We start from the raw sequence: 16,561 nt of genomic DNA, 5'->3' as shown, positions 1-16,561 counted from the left end.
TGCACTTACCCTGACAAATGCCGCAGTTTTTCTGGAATGATTCCCTTTCATTACTTTTCTTGTTTCCATCGCCAGCTGATTCACGCTCTGTTTTGGAAAATAATGTTACCGACGTGAACAACTCTGCATCCACACAACTTATGGACCTGGGAGTTTCTTGACTGCCCAAAGCACTTCTATATAAACAGAGAGCAAACCCGACTCCCTTCTAGCACTGATGATGTTACCTAGTTGGGTAATGAAATCTCTGCAGAAAACAATCAAGCTGAGAGAGCACCAAGGACCCCTCATTTCAACCTCCCTGAGCTACAGATATTCTCCTTTATCAATACCAAGAGCACTTCATGGGATAGAGCTTAATTAGATTCAGGAGCGAAGGAAGGAAGAACTCCAAAGATATGCTATGACACACAAGATATGCAAGGTGTGTTTCATTCTGCACACACACACACAAATCATAAAACCTGTACAAAGATAGAGCAAACACATGAGGGGACCTGAAGGTAAATGAGGCTGGGAGAATCACCCAGGTAGATCAAAGGGATGCTGGAGTCTAAGTGTTTTAGATGATCAGTGACGTTGCACTGTACCTTAAATTAGTTTTAGTTTTTAGTTTACTTTATTATCATTGCACCTTGTACAACGAAATCAAACACCATCTTCAGTGCACATCATGACCATGAAAATAAACACAAACACACATCCTTTACCCTTCACACATTGAACCGGAGGTATGATACCACACCAACACTGCACTATACAGCAGAATGCAATAGAGTTACTGCCCTGGGATAGAAGCTGTTTTTCAGCCTATTTGTCCTTGTTTTTATTGTCCTGTACTGTCTGCCAGATGGTAATAGTTCAAAAAAAAAAAAAAAAAAGAGCCCAGGATGAGATGGATGTTTAGGATGTTTTGAACTTTCTTAAGGCAGCGGGAGCTATAAAGCTCTTCCAAAGAGGGGAGAGGGCAACCCATGATCCTCTGGGCAATGACATTAACCCTCTGGAGTGCTTTCCTAAAATTAGTTGATTGAGAATAGTGTATCCTGTTGTTTTTTTCTTAACCCAAGAGGACAACTAGCATGGCGATAGGTGCAAAGAATCAGGACTATTTCTTAGGCATAGAAGATTTATTCAGAAGAATGTGGTCAACTAATGGTCAGCATTAAACTGATGCTAGATAAGGGCCAATGGAATTCAAGGGGGGGCTGAATTTGGATTTCTTGTGGCAACACAAGGACTCTAAACTCATGACACATTTAACTCCATCTTCCAGCTCTGCTTGCTCTTTTCCTACACGTGGCCTCCATTAGGACTTAAACTCCCAGAATTCTGGGAATTGGAAGTCCACATATCTTAACTTAGTCAAAGTTGCCCTGGACAGTGAAAATATAAAGGATTAAACACTAGAAACTGCTTTAAAGAACAATCCAAAAGTGACATTCTTAAAATGTGGCATCAGCTTACTGTCCTGGAATAGCAGCTCAGGTTATGCATTAGCGGGACCACATGGAGACCCAGATCCCATCCGTGCTGCTAATTCAGAAAGAGAAGCAAACATTGCCACATCCAACTCCCATAGCCAATGTTCGCCTTTTTGAGCCATGTGGTACAGTGGTTAAAGTGCAGTACTGCAGGCTACTTCTGCGGACTGCCAGCTGCCTACAAATTGGCAGTTCAAATCTGACCAGGCTCAAGGTTGTTGACTCAGCCTTCCATCCTTCCAAGGTGGGTAAAAGGAGGACCCAGATTGTTGAGGGCAAGATGCTGACTCTGTAAACCACTTAGAGGGGGCTGTAAAGCGGTATATAAGCCTAAGTGCTATTGCTATTTATGGCAACCACCTTCCAATATCTGATCTAACAGAGTGTCCAAATCTTCCTGCGCTCCTGTTCAAGCCTTGAGGAAGTTGACCTTGCAGGGCTGAGAGAAATGTCAGCAATGACAATATACAAAAACCACAAGGAGCAAAAAAAAATAGCCACGCCGCTCATTTTGCCCGTCAAACTATGCTTACATGGATGAGCTGGACCAGCACAGGTTCCAAGTTGCAAAACATGGATCGGGCTTCCACGTAAAAATTCAGCTGCTGCTCAAAATCCCGGCCAAACGATACCTGGGATTAAAGAGATTCACAGGGGGAGATGTCACCGCGGTGTCCAGTTACCCATTCTTTCCATTCTTATTGGCAGCGGGGTCTCTAAGGAAAGAGTTGCCAGGAAGCGCCTGTATCTACCTCCCTGCCGATAAGGGAAAGGCTTTTTCTTCCTCGTTTCATTTAGAAATTCGGATTTCCCCCCCTTTTCTCACACTCCCAAGGAAGAATGGACATCTACAAGCCCAAAAAGGGACCTCCTCCCACAGAGCATTCCTGTCCAACAGCAACCTATGATACGTTCCTCCTCCGGGTGAAGTTGCGAGGGTTGGATTAGGCACAGTCTAAAGATGAGAAAAGGTGAATTTCAAGACCTGTAAGGTCCAGGGCTGGGCTGCCTGGGGGTTCGCAGGGGTTTCGGGAGAGCCCCTAGCGAAGAGTCTGTGCAGTTCAGAGAACCTCCAAATCCCACTCCTGGCTGCCCCCCTCCCCCCTCCCAGGAGTTCCCATACGGCCAGTTTTAGATGCAGGTTAAGTGCAGGGCCTGCATGGAGACTCGAGGAAAGTGAAAAACGGGCTTCCTGGGAGTTTGGAAAGGCCGGAAATGGGCCCGATTTTGGCTTCCAGAGAGCCTCCGGGGCCCGGGGAGGCAGTTTTCACCCTCCTGGAGGCTCAGAGGAAAGCCTCCGGAGCCTGAGAACGGCAAAAACACACACACACACATCCCGCCGTGGTGCAAGAGGCTGGCCAGGCCAGGCCCACCCAGCAACCGGGCAGAGAACCCGTCGCTAAAAAAAATTTGAAGCCCACCCCTGATAGGGTCCATCATAACCACCAGAACGTTCTCCACAAAATGAGCCCAAATAAAGATTTAAAAGGCAGTAACCACAAAGCAGGAGAACCAGTTTGGCGTCATGGGGAAAAGGCACCAGGCTACAAACTGGGAGAGACTTGTGACTTCTAGTTCTCCCAGGTGGGTGGCCTTGGGCCAGTCGCTTTGTCTGAACCCTTGGAAGGAGGAGCCAATGGTACACCACTTCCAAAATCCACCCCCCAAAAAAAACTGGCCAGGAAATCACTAGGCAACGTTTGACTCAAAGTCATTTCCCCCACCCCAGAAACAGATTTCTTACCATTCTTACAAATCCATTGATCAAAGATGCCAGCGTTCGCTTTTCGTCTTCCAGTGTCAGCGCGCTAGAAAAGAACACTTTAAAGCGTCAGTTGTTCAAAAATACAATGTTTGTGCGATTCCTTACAGGGCCTACAGATAGCTCTGGACAAGCGCCCAGATTGTCACAATCTTAAGTGTGAAAAACCTGTCGTAAGTCCCTTTTTTTTCAGGGCTGTTGTAACTTCAAATGCTCACTGGACAAATGGTTGTAAGTTGAGGACTACCCATACAGCGTTTGTTTAGTGTTAGAAGCACCAAATGGGTGTTCTCAAGAAAGCCACGTTTGCTGTAGGCTGTGAGTAAGGACTACAAAAGGATAGCACAAAAGATCTGTAACCAACTGACACACTGTATGTATATAAAATGGAAGATGGTTTTATGTTTTTATGTTTTGTTTGTGTATGTTTGTCTTAAAAAATAAAAACTTTTATTTAAAAAAAAGGCACATTTGCTTATATGTTACAAAGAGGGAAGACTGGAATCTGAGCAAAAACTTGGGAGAAGCCTTTGAACTGTGAATAATCCTAAAGTACTATTTCAAACAACAGATGGCTTAGGGCAACTGTCTTTTTATTGCACATGTTGTTAGTTATAACAAAAAACTTAATAGACTCAACGCTGGGTTTCTAGTTACAGGCATGGAAATACTGTACATTTGTTTCTGCAGACTGGGAGGCATTCATGCAAACAATAATGGATTTTGCATTTGTTTAAATGCAGTTTCTGGAGTTGGAGGAAGGAAAAAAGAATGGGAAACTTGCATTTTGTTTCCAGTGTTGGCCAAGAACTCCCAGAAAGATTGACTCGGCATCCTGGGCGCAAAGTTCAGATGTGACGATATGCAACAGACTTCACATACAAAGCTACTGAGAAGTGCGCGTGTGCATGCACACACACACACACACACACACCCCATCAGTAGGGGAACAGATAGTGTCTCTGCCAGGCAGGCTGAAAAAGTGGGTACCTTTTCTGGCAAGGGTACCGCAAGGAAAAGGGTCCCTTCTTGATAATACTTGGCCAAAAACATTCTGGCATCACAAGTCATTCACAGAATATAGAACATAGAATCGTAAGGCTGGAAGGGACCTTGGAGGTCTTCTAGTCACCCACCCACCCCCTGCTTAAGGCAGAGGCCTTATACCATCCCAGTCAAATGGTTGTTCAGTCTATTTTGGAAAGCCTCCAGGGAAGCACCCACAATTCTGGGAGGCAAGTAATTCCATTGATAGGAAATTTCTCTTTTACTTCTAGGTTGGATCTCTGTTTAATGGTTTTCCATCCATTACTTCTTGTCCTGTCCTCAGATGCTTTGGATAACAGGTTGACCCCCCTCTTCTCTTGACAGTCTCTCGAAATATTAGAAGACTGCTATCATGTCACTCCTAATCCTTTTCTTCGTTAGGCTACAATATACTCTGTTCCCGCAACCGTTCTTTGTATGTGTTACCCTCCAGCCTCCTAATCATCCTTCCTGTTTCTTCTCTGCATCCTTTTTAGAATCTCAAAATCAGCTGGATCTCTCTTTAACGAGCTTCTACCCTGACTTCCTTGTCCTGCCTTCTGGAGCTTTGGAGAACAGATCAATCCCCACTTCTCGGTGACAGCCCATTTGCATATTGGGACATATTGGGGTGATTGCAGGGGTGACCCCGAAATGCATATTTTATTCAGTAGATAACCATATTTTTTAATCATTTTCTCATCAGTACCTGTTAGAATTTCATCCAATTCTTTAAGTTCATCATAAAATCCCTCTGTTTTGCAATCTTTATCCTACCTAGAATGTATATATATATGTATACCAATTCATCTTAATTTCTTGCTCCTCTAAGTTCTTGTTTAGATTTGAGTTCACCCTTTTCATTTAAAATTTCACCATATCTAACCGTGTGTTCCATTCTATAAACAACTGGGTATGCAAATGCTTCTGTAACTGACAACCAGACTGGAATTTTCATGTAATGTTGTTTTCTTATTTTCTCCCATATCAACAATAAAGAATCTTGGATATAATGTCTCTTAAAATACCCATGAGTTTTACTTTCTTTATAGCATAAAAAAGCATGCCATCCCAGTAATAGATCATGACCTTCTAATGTTAATAATCTAACATTCCTTAATAAAACCCATTCTTTGACCCATATCAATGCTGCCACCTCATAATATAATTCCCAGTTAGGTAAGCCAAATCCTCCTCTTACTCTAGCATCTTGTAGCAACTTAAGTTTAATTCTTGCCTTCTTCCCCTGCCATATGTATTTCAATATATATATTTTAGCTATATCTTAAATTATTGCACCCTATTCCAATTTCATTTTAGACTGTATTTTATTCCAATTTCATTTTAAATCATATTTTATTCCAATTTCATTTTAAATCATATTTTATCCCAATTCCATTTTAAATGGCTTTTATCAAGTTTTAGTAATAATTTGTCTGGAACTTTGCACTTTGATATGGCCCAAGGGCTAATCAATCAATCGATCAATAAAATAAAGGTAACTCTGAAAATAAAAATGAAGATAACTCTGCAGCCCCTCCAGGCCTAGAAGAGCTAATGGCCAAGTATTATCAAGTACTGGAATTCAGAAAAGGACTATATTTTCTGGATGCCTGCGAGCCATTACGGTCAAACTGGGATAAAGCTCCCACCTGTCCGGCTGGCTTCACATCAAAGACCATCCAATGGGCTGAATTCTGCCCAACAAAGCAGACGTTATCAAAGTGGAAAATCTGGCTGACCATAACAGAGACAGAAGGTAGGACTGGAGCTTCTGCGTTCCTGGCACCCAATTGCTACTAAATAGAAGATCAGCTTTCTGCAGAAAGAGCGATAAAAATAGCATCCTACAAGGGAGAATTCATTTCAGGAGAGGAAGATTCGTTTTCAGTTATCTATAAACCAAAGTTTCTCAACGGGACTCGCATCAATTCTGCTTTGTTCTCCCCAGCGATGAAGCTGACCCCCCCACCTTCCAACAAAGCTTTACTTAATTTGAAAGCAGGTCTCTCAAAAATGTGTCACTTGCTTTCCCCTTTTCAGAGCTCTTAAAATGTCCCTCTCTCTCTCTCTGTTAGTTGAAACCGTGAAGTCATTTGCCAGAACTTTCCTTCAGATGGGATTTAAAACAACACGTTCCCCTGCTGAAGGTTTTTTTTTTCTTTTTTCCCATTCCCTGGACAAATGGGCAGCCTTGTTAAGGACGGTTCTGAAAAGAATTGGATCTTGGAAAAGGACTGTCCCTTTCTGCTCTCCTTCCTTAGCCTAACCTGGAACTCAGAAGGGGTCATCAAATCCACCCTTGTTTGGGGGGGGGGAGGGAAGGGCAAGGAAAATAACTTACTTTACCGAATCGTGCATCGTTTTGCAGACATGCAGCAGGGCATTGAGAATGACAGGATCCTTGGTGGGTTCCTGCTGGTGCCTAGGAAGGAAGCACACAATTTCAAAAAATGAGAACGAGAAATGCCTGTGCTGAAGACTAAATTCTCTATTTAATCTATTTAATGATTGCAGGAAATACGACTTCAGCAACAGAGTGGTCAATGTCTGGAATACTCTCCCTGACTCTGTGGTTTCTTCCCCAAACCCCAAAAACTTTAACCTTAAGACTGTCTACTATTGACCTCACCCCTTTCCTAAGAGGTCTGTAGGGGGCGTGCATAAGCGCACCAATGAGCCTACCCTCCCTGTCCTATTGTTTCTTTTTAGTTTTCTTATACGTATCCATTTCATGTATTCATAACTATGTTTATCCTTCTACCTATTCAGTGGTGGGATTCAATTTTTTTTACTACCGGTTCTGTGGGCGTGGCTTGGTGGGCGTGGCAGGGGAAGGATACTGTAAAATCTCCAGTCAGAGGTGGGATTTGCCGGTTCTCTGAACTACTCAAAATTTCCACTACCGGTTCTCCAGAACTGGTCAGAACCAGGTGAATACCACCTCTGTACCTATTATCTTGTAAGCAATTGACAAATCAAATCAAATCAATAAATCAAATAAAATAAATGAAGATAGTAGCTCCTTGTGTAATGCATATTCAAATAAATTCGGAGTGGCTCGAGAAAGTGGCCCTCAGAAAATTAAAATTAAATGCTTCTAATGAAATGCTTCTTTTTAATTAAAATTAAATGCTTCTAAATAAAAAGAATAGATCTTTCAAGAGGCCTGATTAGAGATGGATCTTTACAGATATCTGATAGGCAGAGAGGCGGGTTTAAAGACAACTCTTGAAGGAATGTATTTGATAGCATGCAAATAGCAGCAAACATGTCCCTGACAGTGCAGACCTGAAGGGAAGGGAAGGGAAAGGAAGGGAAAGGGAAGGGAAGGGAAGAGAAGGGAAGGGGAAGAATAGGGAAGGGGAGGGTGAAGAAGGGGAGGAGTTCAGTGACCTCAGCTTTGGGGCACTGTGCAAAAGTGACTGACCAAGACAAAGAAACTGAATTGCTAATAAGGACTGTGGGGTCCTTGGTGCTCTCTGAGCTTGGTTGTTTCCTTGCAGACATTTCATCACCCAACTAGGTAACATCATCAGGGTAGTAAGGGAGTAGGGTGTCCTCTCATTTCATATACGCTAGTGGTCTGCCCTGTCAGTATTGGTGGGAATGTTCTTGGTCGTTCCTTGATTAGGCTGTTGTTTACTATTAGCTTGTTTGTCTGAGTTGGTGGTTTCTTGATTTGGGGGTATCGTTTGCTTTTCGATTGTTGGTCTAGTGTTAATCCTGAGCTGAATCTCTGCTCATCTGGGTGTTGACTGCTAGGGAGGACATGTTCAGGTCCTTTTGTTTCCTTTGGTGGTTTTTTGTTTGTCTCTCTTTGATGTTGTAGCTGTTGTTTATGTGATGAAATCAGGATGACAGTTAGAAAGGAAGCCTCCTGTTGTGCCAAGCAAATCCTGCACAAGAGACGGGGGCGAGGAAGAAGGAAGCCTCTGCCTTTTTGCCCTTCTCTCTGAACCACTGGGATATCAGGAAGTGCTCGATATCTTCACCCAACGTTATGAGGCACAATTCCACCCAAGGGTGCTGTTGCAAAGCAGAATTTTTAGGTAGGTTGAGTTTCTGCCAGAGGGATGCTTCAACGCCCTATCCAAATGCTCCCAATTAAAAAAATGTTTTGAAGAAGATAATCTAATTCTGCTCCTTATGCCACATACATTCCTTTGGATAAACAAAGATAGCTCAAGGTCATCATGAAGGACCTCTGCCTAGCAGCACAGAGCAGTATTTGCAAATGAAAGATACATATAAGATGTCCATCGCCCCTGAAATGCTGCATCATTTCACAAAATCAGGACCACACGACTCTTCCAAAGCAGAATGATGAAGTTTTTTTTTTAAAAAAAATAAAACTTGATAATCAACCAAGGTTTAGTTGTCATCAAAAAAAATAAAACCCCCCAAAAGGAAATAAGCATCTGAAAGGGGCATTCAGCATTGAAAAGGAAGGTATTTTGATGAATCTCATTTCAATTTGAACAATGCTGAGTATTCTCTTTTCACAATGCAGCTTGTTAGCATGCCACTCCAGAGTTTTTTTTCTTTCTCTCTCTCTCTCAAAATCAGTTGTCATCAGCAAAGAAGAGCAACATATGGCAAAAGGGCCTTTTCTGCCTTTTCAAGCCACTTCGCAGGGGATAAAACAGAAGCAGAATTAAACAGAAGCTCCGCATTCTGTAGAATCAAAGCATTGCTTCCAAATATTTTTGAGGCTAAAACAGAACTATTATATCTATGTAGCTATACGGATATAAAAAAGCAGGAGTTGCATGAAAAGATTTCCTTCCTGTCTCCTCTTTCCATTTTACTTCTCCAAACCACGTCCTTGCACATGTTCTTTTCTCATTTTTCTCATTTTTCTTCCAAGGGCTCATTTTTTGTGGGCATTTACTATCAGAGCAGGCTATTGCTTTCATCATATGCGATTTAATTTCCATTCGAAACAGCAAATAGAAGCCCATTAATCACTTTATTTCATCAGGTATCAGATCTTATAAGCAGATAACTATGTAGTGGTTTAAGAGCTGGCCTAGAAACTATGAGGCTGTGAGTTCTAGGCCCACCTTAGGCATGAGAGCTGGCTGGGTGACTTTGAGCCAATCAACAGGAGACTGTGAGTTCTAGTCCCGCCTTAGGCATGAAAGTCAGTGGGTGAGTTTGGCCCAATTATCAGGTGGCAGCGAGTTCTAGTTCTGCCTTAGGCATCAGTTGGGTGACCTTGGGCCAGTCTCTTTCTGTCTCTTTCAGCCAAATCCACCTCAAAGGGTTGTTGTAGGGAAAAAGAGGAGGAAGGAGTGTATTTGCATGTATGCTCGCTGCCTTGAGTTACTTATAAAGTAATAAAGGCAGAATAAAAATCTAATGAATATATAAATAAATCCACCCAAGCCTTTTTAATAGAAACACTGGGGACCATCCAATGATGTAGCCCCTACACAAATGCTTCTTGCCTTCTGCAATGTACAATTCAGTATCCGCCCTAACCATCCATGGCTTATTTTCTATGTTGCTGTCTATCTGTTGCACCGTATGATGACTTTATTACGACTCTGCCTAGAGGCAGCTCATCAATCTTCTGAGTAAATAAATAAGCAAGCCAGCATCCAGCTTTGCTTTCTGATCTGTCCTTCTGCAAATGCTTCCTCCTCCTCTTCCTCGTTCCATTTCTGGATTGTACCCACCGTGTCTGACAGCAGCGCCCGTTTTTACAAGCACGCGATTGCTTTAATGCAGTCGGTTGCATAATTGTTGATGTGCCTCAACAACAGATCGATAGGAATGAGAATATATTTTAAATTCCTTATTTAGAGCAGCGCGAGGTGCCTTTCCAAAACCTCCCAATGCCAAATGGACTGCAGATGAATTCTATCCGTCACACTTAACAGCACTTAAATAGATCTGTCTCGACTCTCTGAAGTGCACTTAATCAGGAGACATCAGACTTACTTAATAAAAGCTTGCATGATGCATTTACAGACCTCCACTCTCACGGACTCTTTCTGAAACATGTCCAGGAATGGCAAGAATTTCTCCTAGGAAATCAAGGAAAACAGAGCACTAGGCTCAATTCGATGCATCGGAATGAAGTTGCACAGTCTTTGGCACACACAATTACCTTTGGAGCAAGTCTCATGGAAATCTTTATAATTTATATTGTTGTACTTGTTTTCCTAGTATGATTTGATTGCTCATTAGTAGCCTATGACTATCACTCAGTGTTGCATCTTATGATTCTTAATGAATGTATTTTATTTTTTCTTACGTACACTGAGAGCACATGCATCAAGACAAATTCCTCGTGTGTCCAAACATACTTGGCCAATAAAGAATTCTATGCTATTCTTTTTTCTTTCTATTCTATTTTCTATTCTAATTATTCTATTCTAATTATTCTATTCTATTTTCCTTGTTCTGTTCTGTTCTATTCTTATTCTGCATTCTATTCTATTCTATTATTTCATTTCATTTCATTCCATTCCCTATTTCTATTCTATTCTATTCTATTCTATTCTATTCTATTCTATTCTATTATTTCATTTCATTCCATTCCATTCTATTCCTGAATTCTGTTCTGTTCTATTCTATTCTGATTTTTAGCCTATCTTATTGTATTCTAATTTTATTTTGCATTCTATTCTATTCTATTCTATTCTATTCTATTCTGTTCTGTTCTGTTCTGTTCTGTTCTATTCTATTCTATTCTGTTCTAATTCTATTCTATCTATTATTTCATTCTATTCCATATTTCTATATTCCTATTCTATTCTATTCTACTCTACTCTATTCTATTCTATTCTAATTCTATTCTACTCTATTATTTCATTTCATTCCATTCCATTCCCTATTTCTATATTCCTATTCTATTCTATTCTATTCTATTCTATTCTACTCTACTCTACTCTACTCTATTCTATTCTACTCTACTCTACTCTACTCTACTCTACTCTATTCTAATTCTACTCTAATCTATTATTTCATTCCATTCCATTCCATTCCCTATTTCTATTCTATTCTGTTCTGTTCTGTTCTGTTCTACTCTACTCTACTCTACTCTAAAATCAAGAGACAGTGATGTCAGCTTTCTTTAAATGTGCCCCGAGACCCAGGTTAGAGGGCAACAATCACTTGTTCAATAGAACCCAAATATACACAGGTAGTCCTTGACTTACAGCCATTCGTTTAGTCACCGTTCGAGACTACAGCAGCACTGAAAAAAGTAACATGACCATTTTTCACACTTAGGACTGTTGCAACATCCCTCCCAGTGGTCCACGATTCAAAATCCAGACACTTGGCAACTGACTCCTATTTACAGCGGATGTAGTGTCCCGGAGGGGCGGCCTTCTGACAAGAAAAGTCGAAGGGGAAGCCAGATTCACCATGTGAATCTGTGTTACTAACTTAACTGCGTTACTAACTTAACAACGACAGTGATTCACTTAGCAACTGTGGCGAGATAGGTCGTCAAGGGGGGCAAAACCCCACTTAACAACGGTCTTGCTTAGCAGTGGAATTTTGGGCTCAACTGTGGGTCGCAAGTCGAGGACTAACTACTAGGAGACAGGCATGACACTCCCTGTATCTGGAAAGTCAATGGTTTTCCAAATTCGGAGGGCATGAACACCAGCTAGCTAGAATTCCTTGACTCTGGGAAGAGAGCCAGTTTGGCTGTTGGAGCTCAGCTTAAATAATCTGAAAGGAAAGCCCAACATAGGCAGCATTTAAGAGTTGTATGAATGAGATTTGCTTTCATTTTCAGGTTTACTCATCTGACTTCCGGCTAATCTCAAATAGTCCCCAGGAGAAAGTGCGCGTTTCTTTTAGACAGAGGGAACCCAGGATCCTTGTGGTCCCGAAGAAGCTCACCAATGAAAAGAGAATGGCGAAGTCATGGAGATAGGTGATGACCTTCTGAATCATTGACTGAAGCTGAGGTCAGAAAGGAGAAGGAAAAGAAAAGAAAAACATCCAGTAAGAACACGCTCCCTTTTTATCAACGCTGACGTTCATTTCCTTTCATTTTACCCCACTGCCCTTGTCCTGTCCTTCAAGCATAAATACTGCCTTGAAAAATAGCCATCAAGTAAGTTTTACAATAACACCAGTTCGATTTTATTCCATGCATACACACACATAGCCCAAACACACGCAGACCCAAACTCACAGAGACCAAAACATACATATACACACAGACCAATACACACACAAACACACTCAGAGACCAAACCACATTACACACCCACCCACCCATATACACACACAGACCAAAACACAGACACAGAGAGCAGACCAAACTATATACACAGACACACACAGATATTTGCACAAACAGTGTTCATATGGACCCATCACTCATGCAAATGGAGCCGTGTGTGTGTCCTTGCCCACCACATACATGGAACCATCTCCTCTCACCAAACCACACACACACACACACACACACACACACAATGTACATACATATACATTCTGGTTTCATTGACTTTAGATCATTCTCTATTTTTATTTTTATTTTTTGCAAACAGGTTCAGGGTAATAAGATACATCACTGTTAAAAGGACCCAGATCCCTTGAATCTACCATTTTATTTAGCCTGACCAATGTTCTCTGTAGCCTTTTAGAAATTATGACTGAATTTCTCTCTTACCTGAGGGTAGGCCTCTTCAAAAGCCCGATCTGGAGTCATATGTTTAATGACATCAGCTAAAATGGTATTGACTTCACGCTTCTGCAGTCGCAATAAAAGAAAATGGCATCACAGTGGCCATAAATTCAAAACCATATAAAGCCAAGACACATATATTACGAAGCTGAATAACTGAGCGGCTTTTTGCTACGTGACTAGCATCAAAGATGGGGATTCTTTAAAGGCAAATCATATTTTAAGACAGTGCTGGCTGGCGAAGTTTATGGCAGTTTAAATCTATCACATCTACAAAGTACGATAGATTTACAGACTTCTGGGTTGAGAAGGCAGATTTCAAGAATGAAGATTTAATCCAATATTAAAGCATGTTATACTGAGAATGCTCATGTTTCGGGGCTGGATACAGTGCTGTGCGGATATAATAATGATAGTATACTGCTGCTGATATTTCTAAGTTAATATAGGCCACCACACTGGAAAGACTATAAAAAACAATTACTGTTAGAATTTCAAGATTGATTCCCTTTTGTCCCATTCTTGAGACCACTGTTTGGGTGCTGTGTCAAAGTGTGTTAAGTTCACAAGGTGGCATTTTTAAGATAATTCATTCTCACACTCCCAAGAGATATTAACACGGCCTGAGAGCAACATCTAAATAAATAAAAACCAGGCATACCTCTTTCCAATATGACAGAAGCAAATGCCCTGAACTAAAATAAAGATGGGAAGAAAGTCAAGAAAGAAAAGGACAGATATTGAAATATGAAACGCTTAAATCTTCACCTACCGTAAAATGCCTACAAGTATATTCCATCCAGATTTCTGCACAGTTGATATAATCCTAAAAATAAATGCATGGGCGTCACATTTCAAGGCACTTTGGCAGGTTTTCACCCACCCAGCCTGTTTTTTCCATGTTTAAACTGATTCTCTAAGTAAGGAAGGTCAAAATACCCTGAGCGTCCATCTACTGATTAGATTTATAATAAATTTAGGAGCCCGGTGGCACAGTGGTTAAAGTGGAGTATTCCAGGCAAACTCTCCCCGCAGCCTGGAGTTCGATCCTGACCAGCTCAAGGTTGACTCAGCCTTCCGTCCTTCCAAGGTCAGTAAAACAGGGACCCAGATTGTTGGGGGCAAGATGCAAATAATGCTCACATTGGAAACTGCCCAGAGAGTGCAGGAAAGCCTTATGCTGCATATGCAAGTCTAAATGTGATTGCTATTTGTATCCCTCCCTTTCTTCAAGAGCTTGAGATGGCATGCCACCTCGACTTACGACCACAATCGATCCCACCATTTCCGTTGCTAAGCCAGACAGTTGCTAAGTAATTTTGCCCCGTTTTACGATCTTTCTTGCCGTGGTTGTTAAATTAATCACTGTCTAAATCAGAGGTCTCATTCTCGCGGCCCGCAGGACGATATCCTGTGGCCCCCACCGTGATATGAAAGTATAACATTAGTGCGTTCTCCATGCGTCGCTAGCTGGCTAAACACGTCTATGTGCGGCCCAGCCTCACCCAGCCTCTGCCTCCAGTGGCCCCCAGGTAAATTGTGTTTGAGACCCCTGGTCTAAATAGTCTAAATCAGGGGTGTCAAACTCAAGGCCCGGGTGGGGATTGTTAGATCTGGCCCACAGGGCCGCCCCGGAAACAACGAAGGACTGGCCCGCAGTGCCTTTCCAGCGAAAACGGGTGGCCCTCCCGAGCTCCGTTTTCACTGGCAGGGGGTTGCAAGAATCTGTCACAACACAAAACGGAACTTGGGAGCCCATTTTTTGCTGGAAGAGTGCTCGGGCCACCACACCCCCAGCCCCCCAAGGTCAAACACAACGCTGATGCGGCCCTCAATGAAATTGAGTTTGACACCCCTGGTTTAAATGAACAACGATTGTACGTCAACTCCTGTTTTTCTCCACCACAACACTCCTGTGGGGGGTGAGAGAGAAGGACTGGCCTAAGAGTCCCCCCGAGGCTTCCAGTAGCTGATGGGAGGTTATAAAATCTTGGTGTACGTCTCCTCAACGGCAACGGGACACTGATTTTTCCGTCGTGACTTTGAGCCCCAGAAACACGCCACCAAAAGCGTTGCACAGAACAAGCTAGTTTTCTTTCTGGAAAATGGTTATTTGGGACCTGGATACACTCATCTGGGTGGTCAATCTGAGAACCAGAGGAATTGCATCCATTCTTTGTGTGAAGCTCTCACCCACTCAACATTTCAAATGTTCCCCTCCGAGCTAGGCAATATATTTAAGAGAGAATATTTCTAATTTACAGTACATTTATTTCAACCATCTGCCCACTCCAGCTAAGTTGAGCAATTTCTTCTACTAATCACCCACCTGTGGATTCTTTAACTTGGTAATCACTTTCCAGGCTTCATTTAAGATTTGAAGGCGGTCACTTTCCGGCGGGTCAGCTAAGGCTAAGTTTTGTCCCAGGGAGCAGAAGAGAAGATGCTGTGAAAATAAAATGAGGTTCATGTTCATTTTACTGCCTCTGTGAGTGTTCCCACTTGAGTAAATAACATTAATAATACAGAGACAGGTATTTTAATTTGTAAAAGATTTGAGAGAGATCAGAAGTACAGTCCGGGGGGGAAATTTGCTACCTTGATGAAAGAAACTTTGGTTACATTTTTATGGCTTTTAATTCATTAATATTGGCTTAATTTTTTTTTTTTTTTTTAATTTAAAAAGCAGCAACTTCCTAAAAAATGAGGCAGACATTTGATGCATAAGCAAAACCCCGGAAAGCAAATGCTTTTAAAAATCAGGTTTTTAAATCTACTAATTAACTATTACAAGCACAGTGGATCACGCAGAGAATGCTGAGGGGGTCGACCTATTCTCTAAAGCAGGGGTCCCCAAACTTGGCAACTTTAAGACTTGTGGACCAACTTCCAGAATTCTGGGAGTTGAAGTCCACATGTCTTAAAGTTGCCAAGTTTGGAGACCTTTGCTCTAAAGCACTAGAAGGCAGGACAAGAAACAATGGATGGAAACTAATCAAGGAGAGAAGCAACTTAGAACTAAGGAGACATTTCCTGACAGCAAGAACAATCAACCAATGGAACAGCTTGCCTCCGGAAGTGGTGATTGCTCCATTACTGGAGGTTTTAAAGTAGAGGTTGGGCAGCCATTTGTCCAGAATGGTCTAAGGTTTCCTGAGCACAGGACTGGACACTAGAAAAGGTCCCTTCCAACTCTATTATTCTGTTGTTCCCCAGACAGAACCAGCTATTATCAAAAGAACATCTATGAAGAGGTCAAGTCCATATCCTCAAAAGATTTTTGAGCCAATGGTACTGGAGCAAAAAACTACAATGCACATTTAAGGGTATTATTTGGGGAGACAGAAGTGGCCGACAACAATAAAAGAGTTTGAGTAGGGAGGATGCAGATGAATTTACCTTGGGGAACCCCGATTCATCACACTCTTTGATCATGCCAATAAAATCCATCGCTCTTGCAGCAATAAATTCAGCTCTGAAGGCAGACATTACGGAATTCAAGAGCAAGGCACTGGAAGAAATATTATTCAGAGCGTTAACAGACAGTCCCCTGATTGATACTTTTATATTTTGGCTTTTACATTAAGATGTACCCAGAACATACAACATTTATGCCATTACTGC

General features: G+C 41.8%; 1 protein-coding gene across 3 annotated transcripts in view; it reads right to left on the bottom strand.

The window, feature by feature from the left end:
* Nucleotides 1–16,561, bottom strand: part of VPS35L (VPS35 endosomal protein sorting factor like) — a 47,043-nt gene that overhangs the window by 10,353 nt on the left and 20,129 nt on the right. For all 3 annotated transcript variants that reach the window (XM_087942128.1, XM_087942129.1, XM_087942130.1), the window contains exons 16-25: nucleotides 16,337–16,448; nucleotides 15,267–15,383; nucleotides 13,710–13,763; nucleotides 12,928–13,003; nucleotides 12,142–12,209; nucleotides 10,222–10,307; nucleotides 6,617–6,697; nucleotides 3,229–3,292; nucleotides 2,018–2,116; nucleotides 10–87 (exon numbers count right to left, since the gene is read on the bottom strand). In XM_087942128.1, coding sequence (XP_087798254.1) covers nucleotides 10–87; nucleotides 2,018–2,116; nucleotides 3,229–3,292; nucleotides 6,617–6,697; nucleotides 10,222–10,307; nucleotides 12,142–12,209; nucleotides 12,928–13,003; nucleotides 13,710–13,763; nucleotides 15,267–15,383; nucleotides 16,337–16,448 — 835 coding nt within the window. The remainder of the gene's footprint in view (nucleotides 1–9; nucleotides 88–2,017; nucleotides 2,117–3,228; nucleotides 3,293–6,616; nucleotides 6,698–10,221; nucleotides 10,308–12,141; nucleotides 12,210–12,927; nucleotides 13,004–13,709; nucleotides 13,764–15,266; nucleotides 15,384–16,336; nucleotides 16,449–16,561) is intronic.

This window comes from Notechis scutatus, chromosome 12 (genome assembly GCF_049901735.1).
Source record: "Notechis scutatus isolate UNSWTSFEM ecotype Mainland chromosome 12, rNotScu1.2, whole genome shotgun sequence".
NCBI lineage: Eukaryota > Metazoa > Chordata > Lepidosauria > Squamata > Elapidae > Notechis > Notechis scutatus.
This window is presented reverse-complemented; position numbering and strand designations above follow the sequence as displayed.